Raw genomic sequence first — 15772 nt, 5'->3', positions numbered from 1 at the left:
GCAAGAGGAAATACAGGGGACGGAGGGTCTGTGTCAAGGGCCTGGCTGGACCTCAGGGCCTCGGAGCTCAGAAGTAAGGGGGGTTGTGACAGCTGTTGGAATGGGGATGTGGCCGAGGCCAGGGTGTGCCAGAGGTCACCTGGGGGGACCCTAGGCCTGAGGAGAGAAGGCTTGAGGGCAAACCTTGAGGCAATGGATGGAGTCTAAATTAGGATGAAAATCAGGAAGTGGTCGGGGTGAACACGAGGGAGGTCAAGTATGACCAAATGAAAGGTTCTGCTGGGCTCAGCGACCTTGCGGTCATCTGTGGCTAGGCAGAGGGCCACATCAGTGGAGTGATGGGGCAGAAGCCGCCAAGGGGGCGCTGAAGGGAAGGGGGCGAGGAAACAGAGACCATGTGGTAGGTGTGACCCTGAGGGGAGGAGGAGACTGAGGCATCTGAAAGAGGAGGGGCAGGGAGGGTCTTCATTGCTTGGTTGGTGGTATTTTAAAATGGGAAAAATCCAGCACACGGAACCCCTTCTTTTTCTTCTCTTTTCTTCTTTTCTCTTCTTCTCCTTCCTTCCTTCCTACCTTCCTTCCTTCCTCTTTCTTTCTTTCTCTTTTTCTCCCTTTCTTTCTCTTTCTTCTTTCTCTCTCTCTCTCTTTCTTTCTTTCCTGATTTATTCACTTATGATTGAGAGAGAGCGAGCAAGTAAGCAGGGGGGTAAGTGGAGGGACAGACTCTCCAGCGGGGCCTGACACAGGGCTTCGTCTCACAACCCTCAGATCATGACCTTAGCAGAAATCAAGAGTCGAATGCTTAACTGACCGAGCCACCCAGGCGCCCCAGAGAGGGAACTTTTCTTATCCCTGGCCTTGCCCTGTTTCCATTTTTGTTTTGTCTTGTTTGTTTCTGTTATTTGCACTTTGTATTTGTTTTGTATCCCTCACCAACTGCCAGCTGCTACCAATACAGTGGTGGCTCAAATGACAACATCCACTGTTCTAAAATAATTCCTGAGCCTACAAATAACTTTTCTTACTAGTGTATCTTTTACCATTGAAGAGGTTGCATGGTCCAGAGGAAAGTAGGATTGGGCAGGCTTTAGGAGACCTGGTGACCAGTCCCGGTAGGCTATGAAGCAACTAGACCTGAACGAACTGGTTGAGCAGGAAAGGTCAGGCTAAGGAAGACCACAGATCAAGACGGTGTCCTGGGGTCAGAGGGGTCGCCTCCGACCGAGATGGAGGGCCTGGTCTTCCATAGGAGGAAAGTACTCAGCTGAAACAGGCTGTCATGAGGAGAGGGTGGGTGGCTTGGCCTCTGGTGGGGCATTCTCAGATTTCTTTCAATGGCTTAATAATAATGGGCCAGCTGTTGGGGCCATGGAAATAGAAGGGTCACGTGGCCATGTCAATTGAGAAGGGAGGCGGAGTGAGTTGATGGGGCGTGTATGCAAAGGTTTCCATGTTGAGCATCCGGGGGGCACCCAGCTGCCTTCATGTGGGCTGCTCACCCGCGGTGCTCGGTGGTCTGGGGGGCAGCAGAGAGGACGACGTTGATAGTGCGGGTCTTAGCTCCGATTGCCATACAAAATACCATAAACCAGGAGGCTTATCCGTGACAGAACTGTCTTTTTCACAGCTCTGAAGGCTGGGACGTCTGAGATTGGGGTTCCAGCACCGCTGGGTGCCGGTGATGGCTCTCCTGCAGGGTGCAGACTGCAGATGTCTGGCTCCCCACATGGCGAAAGGAGCCGGCTAGCTCTGGCCTCTGCTTCTCCCACCCTAACCCCATCCCAGAGGCTCCACCCAATCACCTAAATGCCTCCCAGACCCTGCCTCCTAACGTCATGATGTTGAGCTTGACATCTCAACATAGGAGTTTGGAGGGGGGCACACAAACACGCAGACCTCCCGGGGGAGGGGATTTCTCCAGGTGGTGTTTAGCCTGGCGGGCGTTGAAAAGGCAGAGAAGGGGAGGAGATGTAGGGAATTAGGGAGAAAGTTATTGGCGTGCTGGACCACTCTGGGAGATGAAGACAGGAGGGGGTGATGGTGCCTCAGGGAGGTCAAGGAGCTTTCTGGAGGAAAGGCAGGCTAGGCTGGGGGAAAGTAAGTGTGAAAGTTGTGAGTCGGGTTGGTGAGCCTGTGACCTGCAGCCAGAAGACCACTGGGGCAGGAACTGAGGGGCTGAGAGCAGGGGAGTTAGGAAATGCTCCAGGGAGCCAGCAGGGGCCAGAGGCCAGGCCAAGCAGAGATTTTATCTAAGTGTGATGAGAGGCCATTGGAGGGTTTTCAAACACATGGCTGGCTGCCTCATGATTCGACTGAGCAGAGGAGAGCGGGAAGCTTCCAGACAGGTGGCTACCGTGGGACTCCAGGTGGAGAGGTGGAAAGTGGCCGGACTTGGAAATCACTGCGAGTGGAGCTGACGAGTTTGCACACCCCCTCTGGGGGTGACGGCAGGTGAGGAGCTCAGGATAACTCTAGAAAGTGATGCATCTAGAAAGTAGCACTTTCTAGATGCGTAGCTGAGCAGGTGGGCCCTGAATCCACCCCATCCATCTCCGCGCTCCTGCCCCTGCCCCTGCCCCTGCCTTGTGTCAAGAGCCATCTTCTCCAGCATCTCCATTATTCCCTTGCTTAGCTGGGCAGTTTTGTTCTCATGCTTTTTGGCCAGAAGTGGATTTAAAAGGGCATTCCAGGCTCCGGGCCCTGGAGAAGCCACTGCTCTGTGCTGCGGCCTTATTAACAGCCCCCACGTAACCTCCAAGCCGCTGTTGTCATTCCCCTGTGGGGATTGCCCAAGAACAGGAGAATCTTTCATGGGAACTTGGGAATGACATGACATCCATTATTGGCTGTTTTAAATTCTTTCCCCTTCCCTCTGGAGTCAGGTTGCCTTCTAGGCTTTTACTCACTGGCGCCAAAGTGCAGTTTTCAAAATGTATTTTTGTACACATTATCTGCATCCTTATAACCCTCTGACAGCTTCCCATTACTCTTTTGGTGAAGACAAAGTCTTTGCTGTGGCCTATGAGGGTCTGTGCCTGGGTCTCCCCGGCCTGCTCTTCCAGCTCCATCTTGACTCAGGCTCCCTCCACTCTGATTTTCCTTCAGGTTCTGCACTCAGCACACTGCTTCCTGCCTCCGGGCCTTTGCACATGCTGCCCTGTCTGTTCAGGCTTCTCCTTTTTCTCCTCCTCACTTGGATATTTCCCACTATCCTCAGGTCTTGGTCAGTTCCTTGGGAAAGCATTTTTTCTCTCCTAGATTTGGTCAGATGTACCCCATTATAAACTCATACCACCAAGTATCACTCCTTTGTGGCATTTCTCAGAATTACACTTTTATTTTCACTTAGAATGAATGAATGAATGGTTCTCATATTTGTCCTCTCTAGTGCATCCCCTGTGTTCCTACTCTGGTCTGGATCCACGTCGTCTCTGTCTGGTCTGTGGAACTAGCCCTCTGCTGGCCCTCAGCCCCAGCCTCACTTCCTCCAGTGCCTGTAGAGCTGTCTTCCCAAAGCCCCACTTTTAACAGAGCAGGTCACTCCTCTGCCTTAAACGAATGCCACCAGAGTAATATTTTTACCAGCAAAAACTTGGAAACCGTCTAAATGTCTAATAGTGCAATGGTTAAGCAAATACAAGACTTCCACGGAATGGGGTGCCGTCTAGTTATTTAATAATAAAGGAAGATGTTAATGACAAGAGAAACGGTTGGGGGCTCCTGAGTGTCTCAGTCTGTTAAACATCTAATAACTCTTCATTTTGGCTCAGGTCTCGATCTCAGGGTCCTGGGATCGAGCTTCACATCAGGCTCTGAGTTCAGTGGGGAGTTCGCTTCTCTCTCTCTCTGCCGCTTCCCCCACTCACCTGTGCACATGCTCTTTTTCTAAGATAAATAAATAAATCTTTTTTTAAAAAGATAGAGAAAAGGCTTATGATAAAATTATATATTTAAAAAAAGCAAAATGGGGGACGCCTAGGTGGCTCAGTTGGTTGGACGACTGCCTTCGGCTCAGGTCATGATCCTGGAGTCCTGGGATCGAGTCCCGCATCGGGCTCCCAGCTCCATGGGGAGTCTGCTTCTCTCTCTGACCTTCTCCTCGCTCGTGCTCTCTCTCATTGTCTCTCTCTCTCTCAAATAAATAAATAAAATCTTAAAAAAAAAAAAGCAAAATGGGGCGCCTGGGTGGCTAAGTGGGTTAAGCCTCTGTCTTGAGCTCAGGTCATGATCTCAGGGTCCTGGGATTGAGCCCCACATTGGGCTCTCTACTCAGCGGGGGGCCTGCTTCCCCCTTTCTCTCTGCCTGCCTCTCTGCCTACTTGTGATCTCTCTCTCTCTCTCTCTCTCTGTCAAATAAATAAATAAATAAAAATCTTTTAAAAAGTCAGGGTCATGAAAAAAATAAAAATTAAAAAAGCAAAATGCTGAATTACACGTAGTATGGTCTCATCAAGTCAAACACACCCAGAAAAACTTAAAAATGCTGCACAATGTAAATGTGAGTTATCTCTGGGTGGTAAAATTATGGGAAGCTTCTCTTTCAGTCTCTTGTCCTCTGTTTTCTAGAGATGCTGATGTAGACTGAGGGCAGGGATGGTGACAGCAGGAATTTGATAGGAACCGGCAGGAATCTAGGCAGAACGAGGTCATGGAAGAAGTTAAGGAGAAGACAGGCTCAAGAAGAAGTCTTCCATAGCATAACCTTGCCTCCTTCCTAGAGTTGTATGTTTAGATTTAAATGAGATATACGAAAGCCATAAGGTTTACAGGCTTTGGAGTCAGGCCAACTGGTTCATACATCAGTCTCAGAACTTACCAGCTAAGTGACCTTGGGAAAACTGGCTGACCTCTCCGGACCTCCATTTCCACATCTGTTAAAAGGGAATAATAATCAAACATTAGGCTATTGGGTCATGATCCTGGAGTCCCAGGATTGAGTCCCACATAGGGCTCCCTGCTCAGCAGAGAGACTGCTTCTCCCTCTGCTCCTCCCCCCAGCTTGTGTTCTCTCTCACTCTCTGTCTCTCAAATAAATAAATAGAGCAAAAATTATTAAAAAAAAATTAGGTAATTGTTTGGATTAGTCGAGGTCATGCATGGAAATACTTTGCACCATGCCTGACTCAGACATCGTAACTTGATGATGACTATTATTGTTGTTGTTTTACCATAGTTGTTAATATTACAGGAAATATCTTTGAATTATAAAGGGATTATTTGAATAGTCTCACTTTTTTTTTTTTAAGATTTTATTTATTTATTTGTCAGAGAGAGAGAGGGAGAGAGAGCGAGCACAGGCAGACAGAGTGGCAGGCAGAGGCAGAGGGAGAAGCGGTTTCCCTGATGAGCAAGGAGCCTGATGTAGGACTCGATCCCAGGACGCTGGGATCATGACCTGAGCCGAAGGCAGCTGCTTAACCAACTGAGCCACCCAGGCATCCCTAGTCTCACTTTTGAAAGAATTTTTCCAGTCCTTTGGGTAGAGCTTTCTGTAATCAGACCCCTGGAACATTCATCTGCTCCTGTTCCCCTCTCATCTGCAGTGACCTCCTCTGCCACCATGAGGAACATCTTCAAGAGGAACCAGGAACCCATTGTGGCTCCTGCCACTACCACCGCTACAATATCAACTGGGCTCTTAGACAACTCTACCGAGAGCGGGGGCGCTGGGGAGAGTAAGGAGGACATGTTTGCCACGATAAAGGACAAATTCTTCAATGAGATCCAGAAGATCCCCTGTGAGTGTCCCAGGGGGCTGAGAGGGCGGGGTGAGGCTAGGGTTAGTGAAAGGCCTTGTGGGCAGGGCAGGGTGGGGAAGAGTGGGGAATGCCAGTGGGATAAGATTGGCTGCATGTTTGGATTTCAGGATGGGTTATTTGGGGAGTCCCTTCAGGAATGGGGGAGAGTGTGGTCTGGCACTAATAAAGGGAAAAAGGGTTTTATATGCCCCAGTCTTCCGGGGGGAAAAAAAGACTCTTAAAGTTTAGAAAATTATCAAAATTTGAAACCAAAGGAAGATGAAAAATCACAAAACGGAAGTTATTATTGAGGTTTTCCAGTCACATTCTGAAACTACGTTAGTGTGGAAGACAGAAAATACCTCCCCTCATCTCCCATTGCTTTCTGAATTCTTGGCAAAGGCTATATAGGATCACCAGAGATGAAGGGGAGCAGCCCCCACCCGTGGGAGATGGCGCTTCAGAACCACGGAGAGCAGCGCAGGGCCTGCAAGTTCTGCCAAGTTGAGCCTTCTAGGTCCTAAAGGAGCTTGGCCTGATGGCTCTGGGTCAGCCGTCTCAAGACTGGGCATAGGCAGTGGGTTGGAGGGGCTCTTCCTATACTTGGTCCAATAAGGACCATCCCATTCTCTCCACTATAAGCCAGTTTTCCATAGATCAAAGGAGTCAAAACTCAACAGAGCCAGTGGGAAGACAGCTCCACAACCAGAGTTGATGTTCTTCCTCCTATACACCTGGCTGCTGTCTCTCAGGGACCTATACCACAAGGGTAGTAGGCTAAGGAGAGAGGAGGGTATTAATGAAAAGACACGCAAAAAGGATAAGCAACTTCTATGTCAATCACTTGTGAGTGTGTGGTTCACAAAGGTGGAGTGTGGGCATTGGAGTTCATAGTCTCCACCCCTTCTAGCCAGTGCTCTGGGATCAGGGGCTGTAAGGCAGTCTTCTCTGTGCGGGGATCAGGGGGTGACTTCAGGGTCTTCTCTGGGATCAGGGGCTGACTTCGGGGTCTTCTCTGTGCGGGCAGTACCACCCTGGGCACTGATCGCCATTGCTGTGGTCGCGGGCCTCCTGCTTCTCACCTGCTGCTTCTGTATCTGCAAGAAGTGCTGCTGTAAGAAGAAGAAGAACAAGAAGGAGAAAGGCAAAGGCATGAAGAACGCCATGAACATGAAGGACATGAAAGGGGGTCAGGTAGGACAAGGCAGGGGTGGGAGGAACGGAAAGGGGCCCAGGCCAGCCATTCCAGATTCTAGAAGGTGAAGCAAAGACTTCTGGGCTCTACAGCCAAAACAGCTCCCCTTCTTAGAACTCCACATGCCCCCCACCTTCGTGCCTATTGGCTACATCTCGAGTGAACTATTGTCTACCCATCAGCTGGTGGGAAGGGGGAGCTTAGTCACATGTTAGCACGGACTCCTCCTTGAAAACACAGAGGACGAGAACAATATATTGATGCCCAACGAGGCTATGGGACAAAATGTTGGAAAGAGAAACCCCAGCCTGCCAAGAAACCACCATTGGAGAGACCCTGTGTTTTCCTGCCGGAAGAAACTAGAGGACAAAGTCTTGCTGGAGGCCTCTGCTAGGGATGGGTGGGGGACCGAATGAGGTAAAAGAATGGTCACGAGGCACCAAGACAGGGCCAAGTGGAATCCATCTCTCACATAATAAATGGGCTTATTTACCCCTGTTTTTTGACGTTGATTGGCCCGGAAAGGTCCTTTGATAAACTCTTGTTTCTCCTTTTGAGTTTGCAAAGGCCCCTGTGTGCTTCACTTTTGCCCTCATTTGTTGTGGGAGGGATGAGGGGAAATCTCTTGCTCAAGGAATCAATATGGAGGGTGAAAGGAAGGGCTTGATTTCAAGAAGTCAGCCAGAGATTTAAGCCTTTGAGGGCTTGTGCGTGCTCGTATATTCCTGCCTGTATGAGTGTGTGTGTGTGTGTGTGTGTGTGTGTGTGTGCGCGCGCGCGCGCATGCGCGTGCCCAAAGGAAGCCTGCAGTATACAGTCGAGGGCGGGGGAGGCAAGACTCCAAGAATGATCTGGATGTAGCCCAGCCTGCTCTCACCAGGTGCTTGTGACTTCAGGGGCTGGTCTGAGCTGTAGGATTTTCTCTTACATCCTTTTTTCCTTCCCTTCTCACCTCTGTGGACTCTCCATACTCCTGAATGCCCGGACTGTGCTCCTGGTAGGTCTTGCCCTCGGGGGGGGTGGGGCCTGAGCTGGGGAAGCACCGAGGAGAGGCTAACAAGGGAAGCACGTCTCCCCCGCCTCAAGAAGTCCGAGAGCATTGGCATGGTGCCTGGGCTCACAGGACTGTGTCTTGCAGGGAGAGGGGCACACCCAAACCAGAGCCGCGTCTTCCAGACATAGGCTGGGGTCCTGACGGGCTGCCTGGGGGCTTTGAGGGGTTGTGCAGAAACAAGTCCCCCCGGGCAGTGCCGCATTCCCACTCCTCGCCCCACACCCAGCTCCGAGTCAGGGTCTGCACAGAGGGGCTGGCTTCCCGCTGGCCCCGCACTGGCCAGGCTCTGTTCTCTCTCCTCTTAACTCGCCCATCCTCTTGCCCAGCCCCCACAGGATGATGACGACGCAGAGACCGGCCTGACTGAGGGAGAAGGTGAAGGAGAAGAAGAGAAAGAGCCAGAGAATCTGGGCAAACTGCAGTTTTCCCTGGATTATGATTTCCAGGCCAACCAGGTATAGGACCTGGCTGGAGGGTAAAGTGGGGGCTGGGGCAGAGGGCTGCGATGTGGGTGGGAAGGGGATAGCAACAGCTCCACACTCCCACACACCTCACTCCCTCCTCGGCCCATAGGCATTGCTCCTTTTCATGGAGTGGGGTGGGCTGGAAACCACAGGCATGTACCCCAAGACTGCCTTGGCCACCACTGTGCTCTAGAGAAGGTTCCCTGGCTCGGATGGGCTCTGCCGTGAACTTGCCTACCAACCTTGGGCAAATCAGTTAACCTCTCAGCTCCGGCTTCCACCGATGTCATGCCAAGTTCTTGGGGTGGAGATGGAGACCGGTCTTCCTCTCTAGCACCAGCCTGCTCCCGCCTCTCCAGCTGCCCAGCACTGGAGAAGGGTCGGTGCGTGCTGGGTCCGGGGCCACGTCTGGTGTTGGAGCAGTCCCGAGACTCAGGGCCCCTCTCGTTCTCTCCACAGCTCACCGTCGGCGTTCTGCAGGCTGCTGAATTGCCCGCCCTGGACATGGGAGGCACCTCAGACCCTTATGTCAAAGTCTTCCTTCTTCCAGACAAGAAGAAGAAATACGAGACCAAAGTCCATCGGAAGACCCTGAACCCTGCCTTCAATGAAACTTTCACCTTCAAGGTGATGCGGCCGGAAAGGATAATGCCAGTTCCCTCCCTGATCCCAATTCCATTTCAGTTCTTCAGACCTTTCCTTGGTCCTTGGCCGTGCCTAAGGCCCTGGAATGAGCTCAGGCTGGAACAATGGCAGGTTGGACTGTGGGCTTATGGGTGAGGTCACTACTCAGGCTCCTGTAGGACGGTGACATCCCACCTTCCCACACACACTCTTCTCCCCTAGACCCCGAAGTTGTCTCTCTGTCTCTACAAACTTGCCGGGAGTCCCCTGGGTTAGGGGGAGTAGAGCTCAGACCCAGGGTCCCGCCCACAGCCGCCCCTGGAGGTGTGTGAGTTGCTTTGACCCCTCTCTGATCCTGCTTGTGCCCTCCAGGTGCCATACCAGGAGCTAGGAGGCAAAACCCTGGTGATGGCCATCTACGACTTTGACCGATTCTCCAAACATGACATTATCGGAGAGGTAAAGGTGCCTATGAACACCGTGGACCTTGGCCAGCCCATCGAGGAGTGGAGAGACCTGCAGGGTGGGGAGAAGGAGGAGGTGAGAGGAGAGACCGGATGGAAGATGAATGTGGCTGCCCACCTGGGTTGCCACCTACTGGCACGACAGGGAGAGGGAGGCCTTTAGAGTGGGTGGGCTGGGTTAGGATCCCAGCTCTGCAGCCCGAGCTGTGTGACCCTGGGTACATCACTTAATCTCTTTAGACCTGGTTTCTCTCCTGTAATGTGTTTTTGCAGGTGAGAATTACCTATTTCTGTAATGCCCCTGGCACCCAGTAGACATCTGGCATCTAGTAGGTGCTCAAGTAAAGGAGAACACCATTGTTAATTTACTCCTGAGGTTCTGCTGTCATTAGGGTCAGGGTGTTCCTGACTTTGTGCCTCAGTTTACCCCCAGGGAAAGCCCACATTTATTATAAAAGCTTCTCAGCATGGGGGCTTGCCCTCCCAGCAACTGCTACGGCACTTGGTCACTTACCCAACATTTATTAAGCACCTGCGTGCCATATCCTGTGCCGAACATTCCATTTTAGCCACCGCTCCTTCCAAGCATCCGTCCTTTGTCTCAGCCAAGCCCTTGCTGTGTGCCCAGTGCAGTACTGGGTGGTAATGGGGGGGAGGTGAGAAGAGACACTTACAACACCCTTCCTTCCCTTGGGGCCCCTCTGAGCACCTCGTCTCTGAGCAGCTCGACTCTGGCCTGGTGTTGGTAGAGCTCTTAGGACCCACCAGCACTGGGCTCTCCCCCTGCCCCCAGTGCTAAATTGTTGTGGACTTTGTGGAACTCTCACTGGTCACAAGGAACCCCCACTTATCTATGTGAAAGCATTCTGGGGACAGTCACCCAAGAAAGGGGATGCAAAGTGCTTGGAAGACCACAGATCTCTCTTCAGGCGGAATGGTTGACCCAGAGCGGCCTCAAGGGCGGGAGGAATCAGGGAGGAAGACTTCTGAGACAGTTTCCCAGTGTCCTTGGAAATGAACCCTTTCCAGTCTACCACACCCACTCCTTCCCACCTCCCCTAGGCCTGGGGTAGGAGCCGGGCCACACCCCGCACCCCGAGTCTATGATCACCCACAGCCTGTGCTCTGCTCCTCTCACTCTGGAGGCCATGGCTCCTGCAGCGCCACTCTCAGGGGCTTCGTTGAACTGCAGCAGGAGGCTGGGAGACCTCAAAGATCACAGATATGGGGATGGGGACTGGGGACCGAGAGAGCTGGGGAGGACCACTGTCTCGCCAGTCTCGGCAAAAGGAGGGTGAACCATGCTAGAAGTGGCAGGATGGCTGAGATGACCCTGAGTCCCGCTGTTCCCCCTGGACAGCCAGAGAAGCTGGGCGACATCTGCACCTCCCTGCGCTATGTGCCCACAGCCGGGAAACTCACTGTCTGCATCTTGGAGGCCAAGAACCTGAAGAAGATGGACGTGGGTGGCCTTTCAGGTACTTGCAGGGCTTCTGGCTGCCATTGGGTGGCAGCAGCGAGCCGGTCACAGCCCAGAGCCCTCCGTTCCTGCACTGGTTTCAGGAACTCTTTCCTGTCCCTGGAACCAGAGGCTGTCTGAGCAGCAGTGGGTCCTGGGGCTGGACCATGGAACAGGAGACGCCTGTTTCTCCAACAGGAGACGCCTCCTTTCTCCAAGGGTGCCCTGCCCCCACTCTGAGCTGCCAGGCAGTATGGGCTGTGGAGGAAATGATTGGAGTCTTATCTCCCAGATGAGTTAATGACTTCTCCCCGGGAGGTGTAGGAAGCGGACAGGTTGCAGGCCAGCGCTTGTTTCTCTGTCGTGTCACCAACCACCTGGCACACTTCTCTACGGGTGGCCCTGCTGGCTCTACCTTGGAAGGGGACTGCGGGGTGGGGAGCACTTGGAGTGGGACTGGCCCGTGGCAGGGGGTCTGCTGGGACAGGGGAGCATGCTGTCTCTGTGGCGCCTTGCCAGGAATCAGGCCTGGCAGCTAGTCCCCCACTCTGTCACAGACCGGCCATGAGACCGAGGGCACGTCATTTCCCTTCTGTGGGGCTCAGTTTCTCATCTGCAAGGTCTGGAGGGTTAGATTGAATCGGGGATGGCAGATGTGTGTGGTGCCTGTGGCATGCTTCTGTCCCCTGCCCAGGACAGAGAGCAGCACATGACCGCTTCACTCCTTCCGGATGAAGCCTTACTTAGTCTCAGGAATGGCCCACATCCAATGCTCCAGGCGGCCACAACCAGTCAGCCCGCGCTGGTCCTCCCAGGGCAGCCTTCTTGCTGTCCCTGAACTAGACACTCACTCTGCTTCCTTGGGACTCAGCCACCTGTGCCTCCGGGCTTGCTGGACGCCTGGCCCTGGCCCGGGGACGCTCTGGGGGGCGAGGGCATTTGGTGGGAGGGTGGGGGGCTGAGGGGGGCCTCTCCGGGGCCGCGGTTCTCCCTGCGCAGATCCCTACGTGAAGATCCACCTGATGCAGAACGGCAAGAGGCTCAAGAAGAAGAAGACGACGGTGAAGAAGAAGACGCTGAACCCCTACTTCAACGAGTCCTTCAGCTTTGAGATCCCCTTCGAGCAGATTCAGGTGCTCGCGTTTCCAGGCGCGGGGGCCCAGGCGGGTGGGGGCGGCAGGTGTGTCCTCGAGGGGCGTGAGGGAGCTCACCCGCAGACCTGGAGCCGCCTCGATCGGCGGGGAGGGCTCTGGCTCTCACGGTGCCGTCCTGGGATCTCCTTCCCAGGCCCCCTTCTAGAGTTTTTCTGAGATGAACACGAACTACTCAAAACGATTCTACCCGGGGTGGGGGGCACCCGACTGTGCGATGGGCCGGTGAGGTTGAGCTGCCGAGGAGGTGGGCGGCAGCCTCCTCCTGGCCCGGCCACTTCCCGCCTTGGTCGTCCTTTCCCCACTTCTGCTGCTCCCTAGGTCTGCTCCCAGCTCCCCCTACCGCCCCCTTCCTCTCCCCTCTTTCCCTCCATCCTTCCCTTCTCTGCTCTCTCCTTCCTTCCTCCTACCAGCAAGCTTGGTAAGTGAGAGATCTGGGCATCATTTCAGATCATCTGCCCTTTTTCTTTCCTTCCTCATTTATCCAACATACTTCGCTGAGCATTCCCTAAGTGCCAGGAACTCGTGAGGCGCTGGAGAAACACAGGTGTAGAAGACACAGTCCTCACTGTCGAGGACCTCACAGTCGGGAGGGACCGCAGGAACAGGCCACCGAAACACAGGGAGATGGGGCTTCAGTGTGTGTGACTGCAGAGCACGGTGAACAACTCAGCTGAGGCTCCCCGGAGCAAGTTTGATCCTAAAGGATGAGCCTGAGATGGGGGAGGGGTGGAGAAGCTGGGGGGGGGGTGGCCAGGCCAGAGGAAGGTACTGATTGTCCCCTCGGTCAGTCCAACTGACCCACAAAGTCCTCTTGATTCTCTCCACTCAACACCTCTCCAGTCTGGCCTCTGCTTCCATTCACACTGCCCCACCCCCCCAACCCTGCTGCAGCCCCCCAGCCAGGCCCAGTCTCCCTCCAGTGAATCTGTGTCACCTCTGTGAAGCCTTTCCTGACTGACCCGAGGAGGACGGTCACCTTGTCCGTGTTCCCATAGTACCTTCTACTTACCTCTCTAGCTTAAACTTTATCACTTTGAGTTGTATGTTTCTGAGTACGTGTCTGCTGATTTCGTTAGAGGTGATGTTGCCTTTTCCCTTTTCCTCACCCCCCTCCACCCCCTGGCCCTCAGCAGTGGCCGGAGCATGGCACGTGCTCAGTAAGTAGCTATTGGTAGAAACAAAGGCTGTTTCCAGAAGGTGAAGCCCCTGCCTGTGTGTAAGTCCAGCCTTCTTGGAGCCAGAAAGGGAAGCAAGGTGCTCTCCTTGCCAAGCATTTGGAGTAGAGGAGGGAAGAGGAGAAGTTCGGTCACACGATCACTCGTTTTCACCTGCCAACTCCTTCCCTCCTTTGTTTCCTCACAGAAAGTCCAGGTGGTGGTCACTGTGCTGGACTATGACAAGCTGGGCAAGAACGAAGCCATCGGCAAGATCTTCGTGGGCAGCAACGCCACAGGCACGGAGCTGCGGCACTGGTCCGACATGCTGGCCAACCCCCGGAGGCCCATCGCCCAGTGGCACTCACTCAAGCCTGAGGAGGAGGTGGACGCGCTTCTGGGGAAGAACAAGTAGGCAGCAGTGGCCGGGAGCCCGCGCCGTGACAGACACTGACAAGATCCAGAGCTATCAATACCTCAGTTATGCGACCTTAGAGGTTTTCTTTCTCATTTGTTTGTGGTTGTGTCCTTGTTTTTCCTTCCTTCATCTCTTTTTAAAGACCAACTTCCCTCTGAAGGCTGTGTGAGGAGAGTCCCCTAACAGGTGAAAGAGAAGCCTGGCTCTTTTCATCGTCCCAGGAGCTGTCCTTGCTGCATGCCCTGTCACGTTTCCCTCTCACTCCTTCAAAGCTTCTCTGAAGCCTCAACCTGAGTGAGGCCATCTTCTGGCAGAAAGTCTCAGCACTTCCTGTTTTTTGAGCGTTCTGGACCAACAAAATGGCAGCACATCCTGTTTCCTGACAGGAAAGGCAACACAGTGGCCTACGATGTGTATGTGTGTTTGTGTGCATGTGTGTGTGTACGTGTGTGTGTATGTGTTTGAGTATCTCTCTGCATTCCTGGAATGAGCCATGGACAGTCAAGTTGTGTGGGAAGAGAAGGCTCTTCAAGGACTCTGAAATGAAGAGACGTCCACTGTCTAAGTGGGAGATCTGTCAGCTCGTGGAGAGGGCTCAGAATCCTGGCCAGATGCCAGAAACTCCCATACTCCTTGTGGGTGGGTGTGGGAGGCAAGATGTGGAGACTGGATTTGTCCAGAACTAGGACCAAACCCCTGATGCAATCATAGACTTCCTCCTGTCAGGCATGTTTTCCCCACAAGTGTGGTTTCTGGGACATTCATGGACATGAACTATTACTAGATCGGTCAGGCTCTAACAAGGGACCATCACTCCTGGGATCTCACTGTTGTTGACAGTTAACATCAAACTATGAAGAAACAAGACCCATTACCTAGAAAGACCAAATGAAACTCCTGGATCCTCTTCAGTCCCTTCCAGTGGGAAACACAGATGCTTTCTCCCTTTCCAGAATATAAGCTCTGCGGTTGATTTGCATTGATTCCCCATCATGCCTTTGCTTCTGTTTTCTCTTTTAATCTAAGTGGAGCAATGCTATCTGAAGACTGTTATCTGTACAGAGCCAGAGAACTCTTAAAAGGAAGGTTTAAGTATTCTTAGTTCCCTTGAGGTCCAGGTAAGAAGGGGGAGGATGGTGGACAGATGGTAGAGATTTCCTGGATGAGATGGGTGGGAGTGCTGAGGTTCCCCCCCAGCTCCCACTCCTCTGCCTTCCATGCCAGACAGCTTATGGGTAGCTGGCGTGGCCCAGGGAGACCTGTGGGGAGCCCCATCCTACCATTTCTTAGGGAGGATTCTCTCTATGAAAGCCAAGAAGCAGGATATCCATTCCAAATGGGAGGTGGAGGACAGCTGTGGGGGTTTCTACCCCACGCTCCATTGTGTCCCATTCCTTCTTCACATTTTGTCCCCAACACTGATAAAAAGCCATATATATGTTAGACAAGTTTGCACTGAGACTCCTTCCAAACATTCAGTCTGGGTAAGAGAGTTAGGCCCCACACGGCCTGAGGCCAGCGCCACTTCCTTCCGCCCCTTCCTCCCATCCTTGCCTCCCTTCCTTCAGCCTTCAGCCTCTCTCTTCCATCCATGAAGCCCTGAGGCCCTTGTCATCTCTTCGCCACAGAATACTCACAGCTTCCTCAGAACCTTGGGGATCTCTCTCTTTCCCGGCAAAAATGGCAGCACTTCCTGTCATGCCCCATCTGGGCCACCTCAGCTTTCTCTAGGTACTTGAGACAGATGGACAGTGTTAGAGAAAATCAGGCTTTGAGGATCCACATGAAGAAGATGCAGAGTGTCTTTTTATTTTGTTAAAAGAAAGATGGGTTTTTTGTTTCTGCTATGCCAACTTTTTTGTTTAGAGTTGGGGACGAGGGAACACCTCCGGACTGGGAAGCAGGGCTCAGCCTTGTTCATCTCTCAGAGACCCTTCTCCTTCTTGCTAGTGGCCCTTGGTACATGGGAGATTGTATTTTACTGGACCCTGTGTGAGTGTGGGTGCGTACTCAATGATCAGAAGGTAGGACTCCGACAAGGACTGTGA

General features: G+C 52.9%; 1 protein-coding gene across 3 annotated transcripts in view; it reads left to right on the top strand.

Annotated features, from left to right (window-relative positions):
* Positions 1-15563, top strand: part of SYT2 (synaptotagmin 2) — a 103396-nt gene extending 87833 nt beyond the window's left edge. For 2 of the 3 annotated variants that reach the window (XM_032878284.1, XM_032878285.1), the window contains exons 2-9: positions 5544-5738; positions 6766-6932; positions 8323-8442; positions 8911-9078; positions 9448-9615; positions 10900-11017; positions 11998-12131; positions 13515-15563. In XM_032878284.1, coding sequence (XP_032734175.1) covers positions 5561-5738; positions 6766-6932; positions 8323-8442; positions 8911-9078; positions 9448-9615; positions 10900-11017; positions 11998-12131; positions 13515-13721 — 1260 coding nt within the window. In that variant the 5' untranslated portion in view covers positions 5544-5560 and the 3' untranslated portion in view covers positions 13722-15563. Of the gene's footprint in view, positions 1-2690; positions 2698-5543; positions 5739-6765; positions 6933-8322; positions 8443-8910; positions 9079-9447; positions 9616-10899; positions 11018-11997; positions 12132-13514 lie in introns of all 3 variants that reach the window. The other variant, XM_032878287.1, reaches the window with a different exon arrangement.
* Positions 15564-15772: the final 209 nt, after the last annotated feature.

This window comes from Lontra canadensis, unplaced genomic scaffold (genome assembly GCF_010015895.1).
Source record: "Lontra canadensis isolate GAN:19392208 unplaced genomic scaffold, GSC_riverotter_1.0 scaffold63, whole genome shotgun sequence".
Taxonomy (NCBI): Eukaryota; Metazoa; Chordata; class Mammalia; order Carnivora; family Mustelidae; genus Lontra; species Lontra canadensis.
The sequence above is the reverse complement of the archived record's forward strand: the minus strand, read 5'-3'. Positions and strand labels throughout refer to the sequence as shown.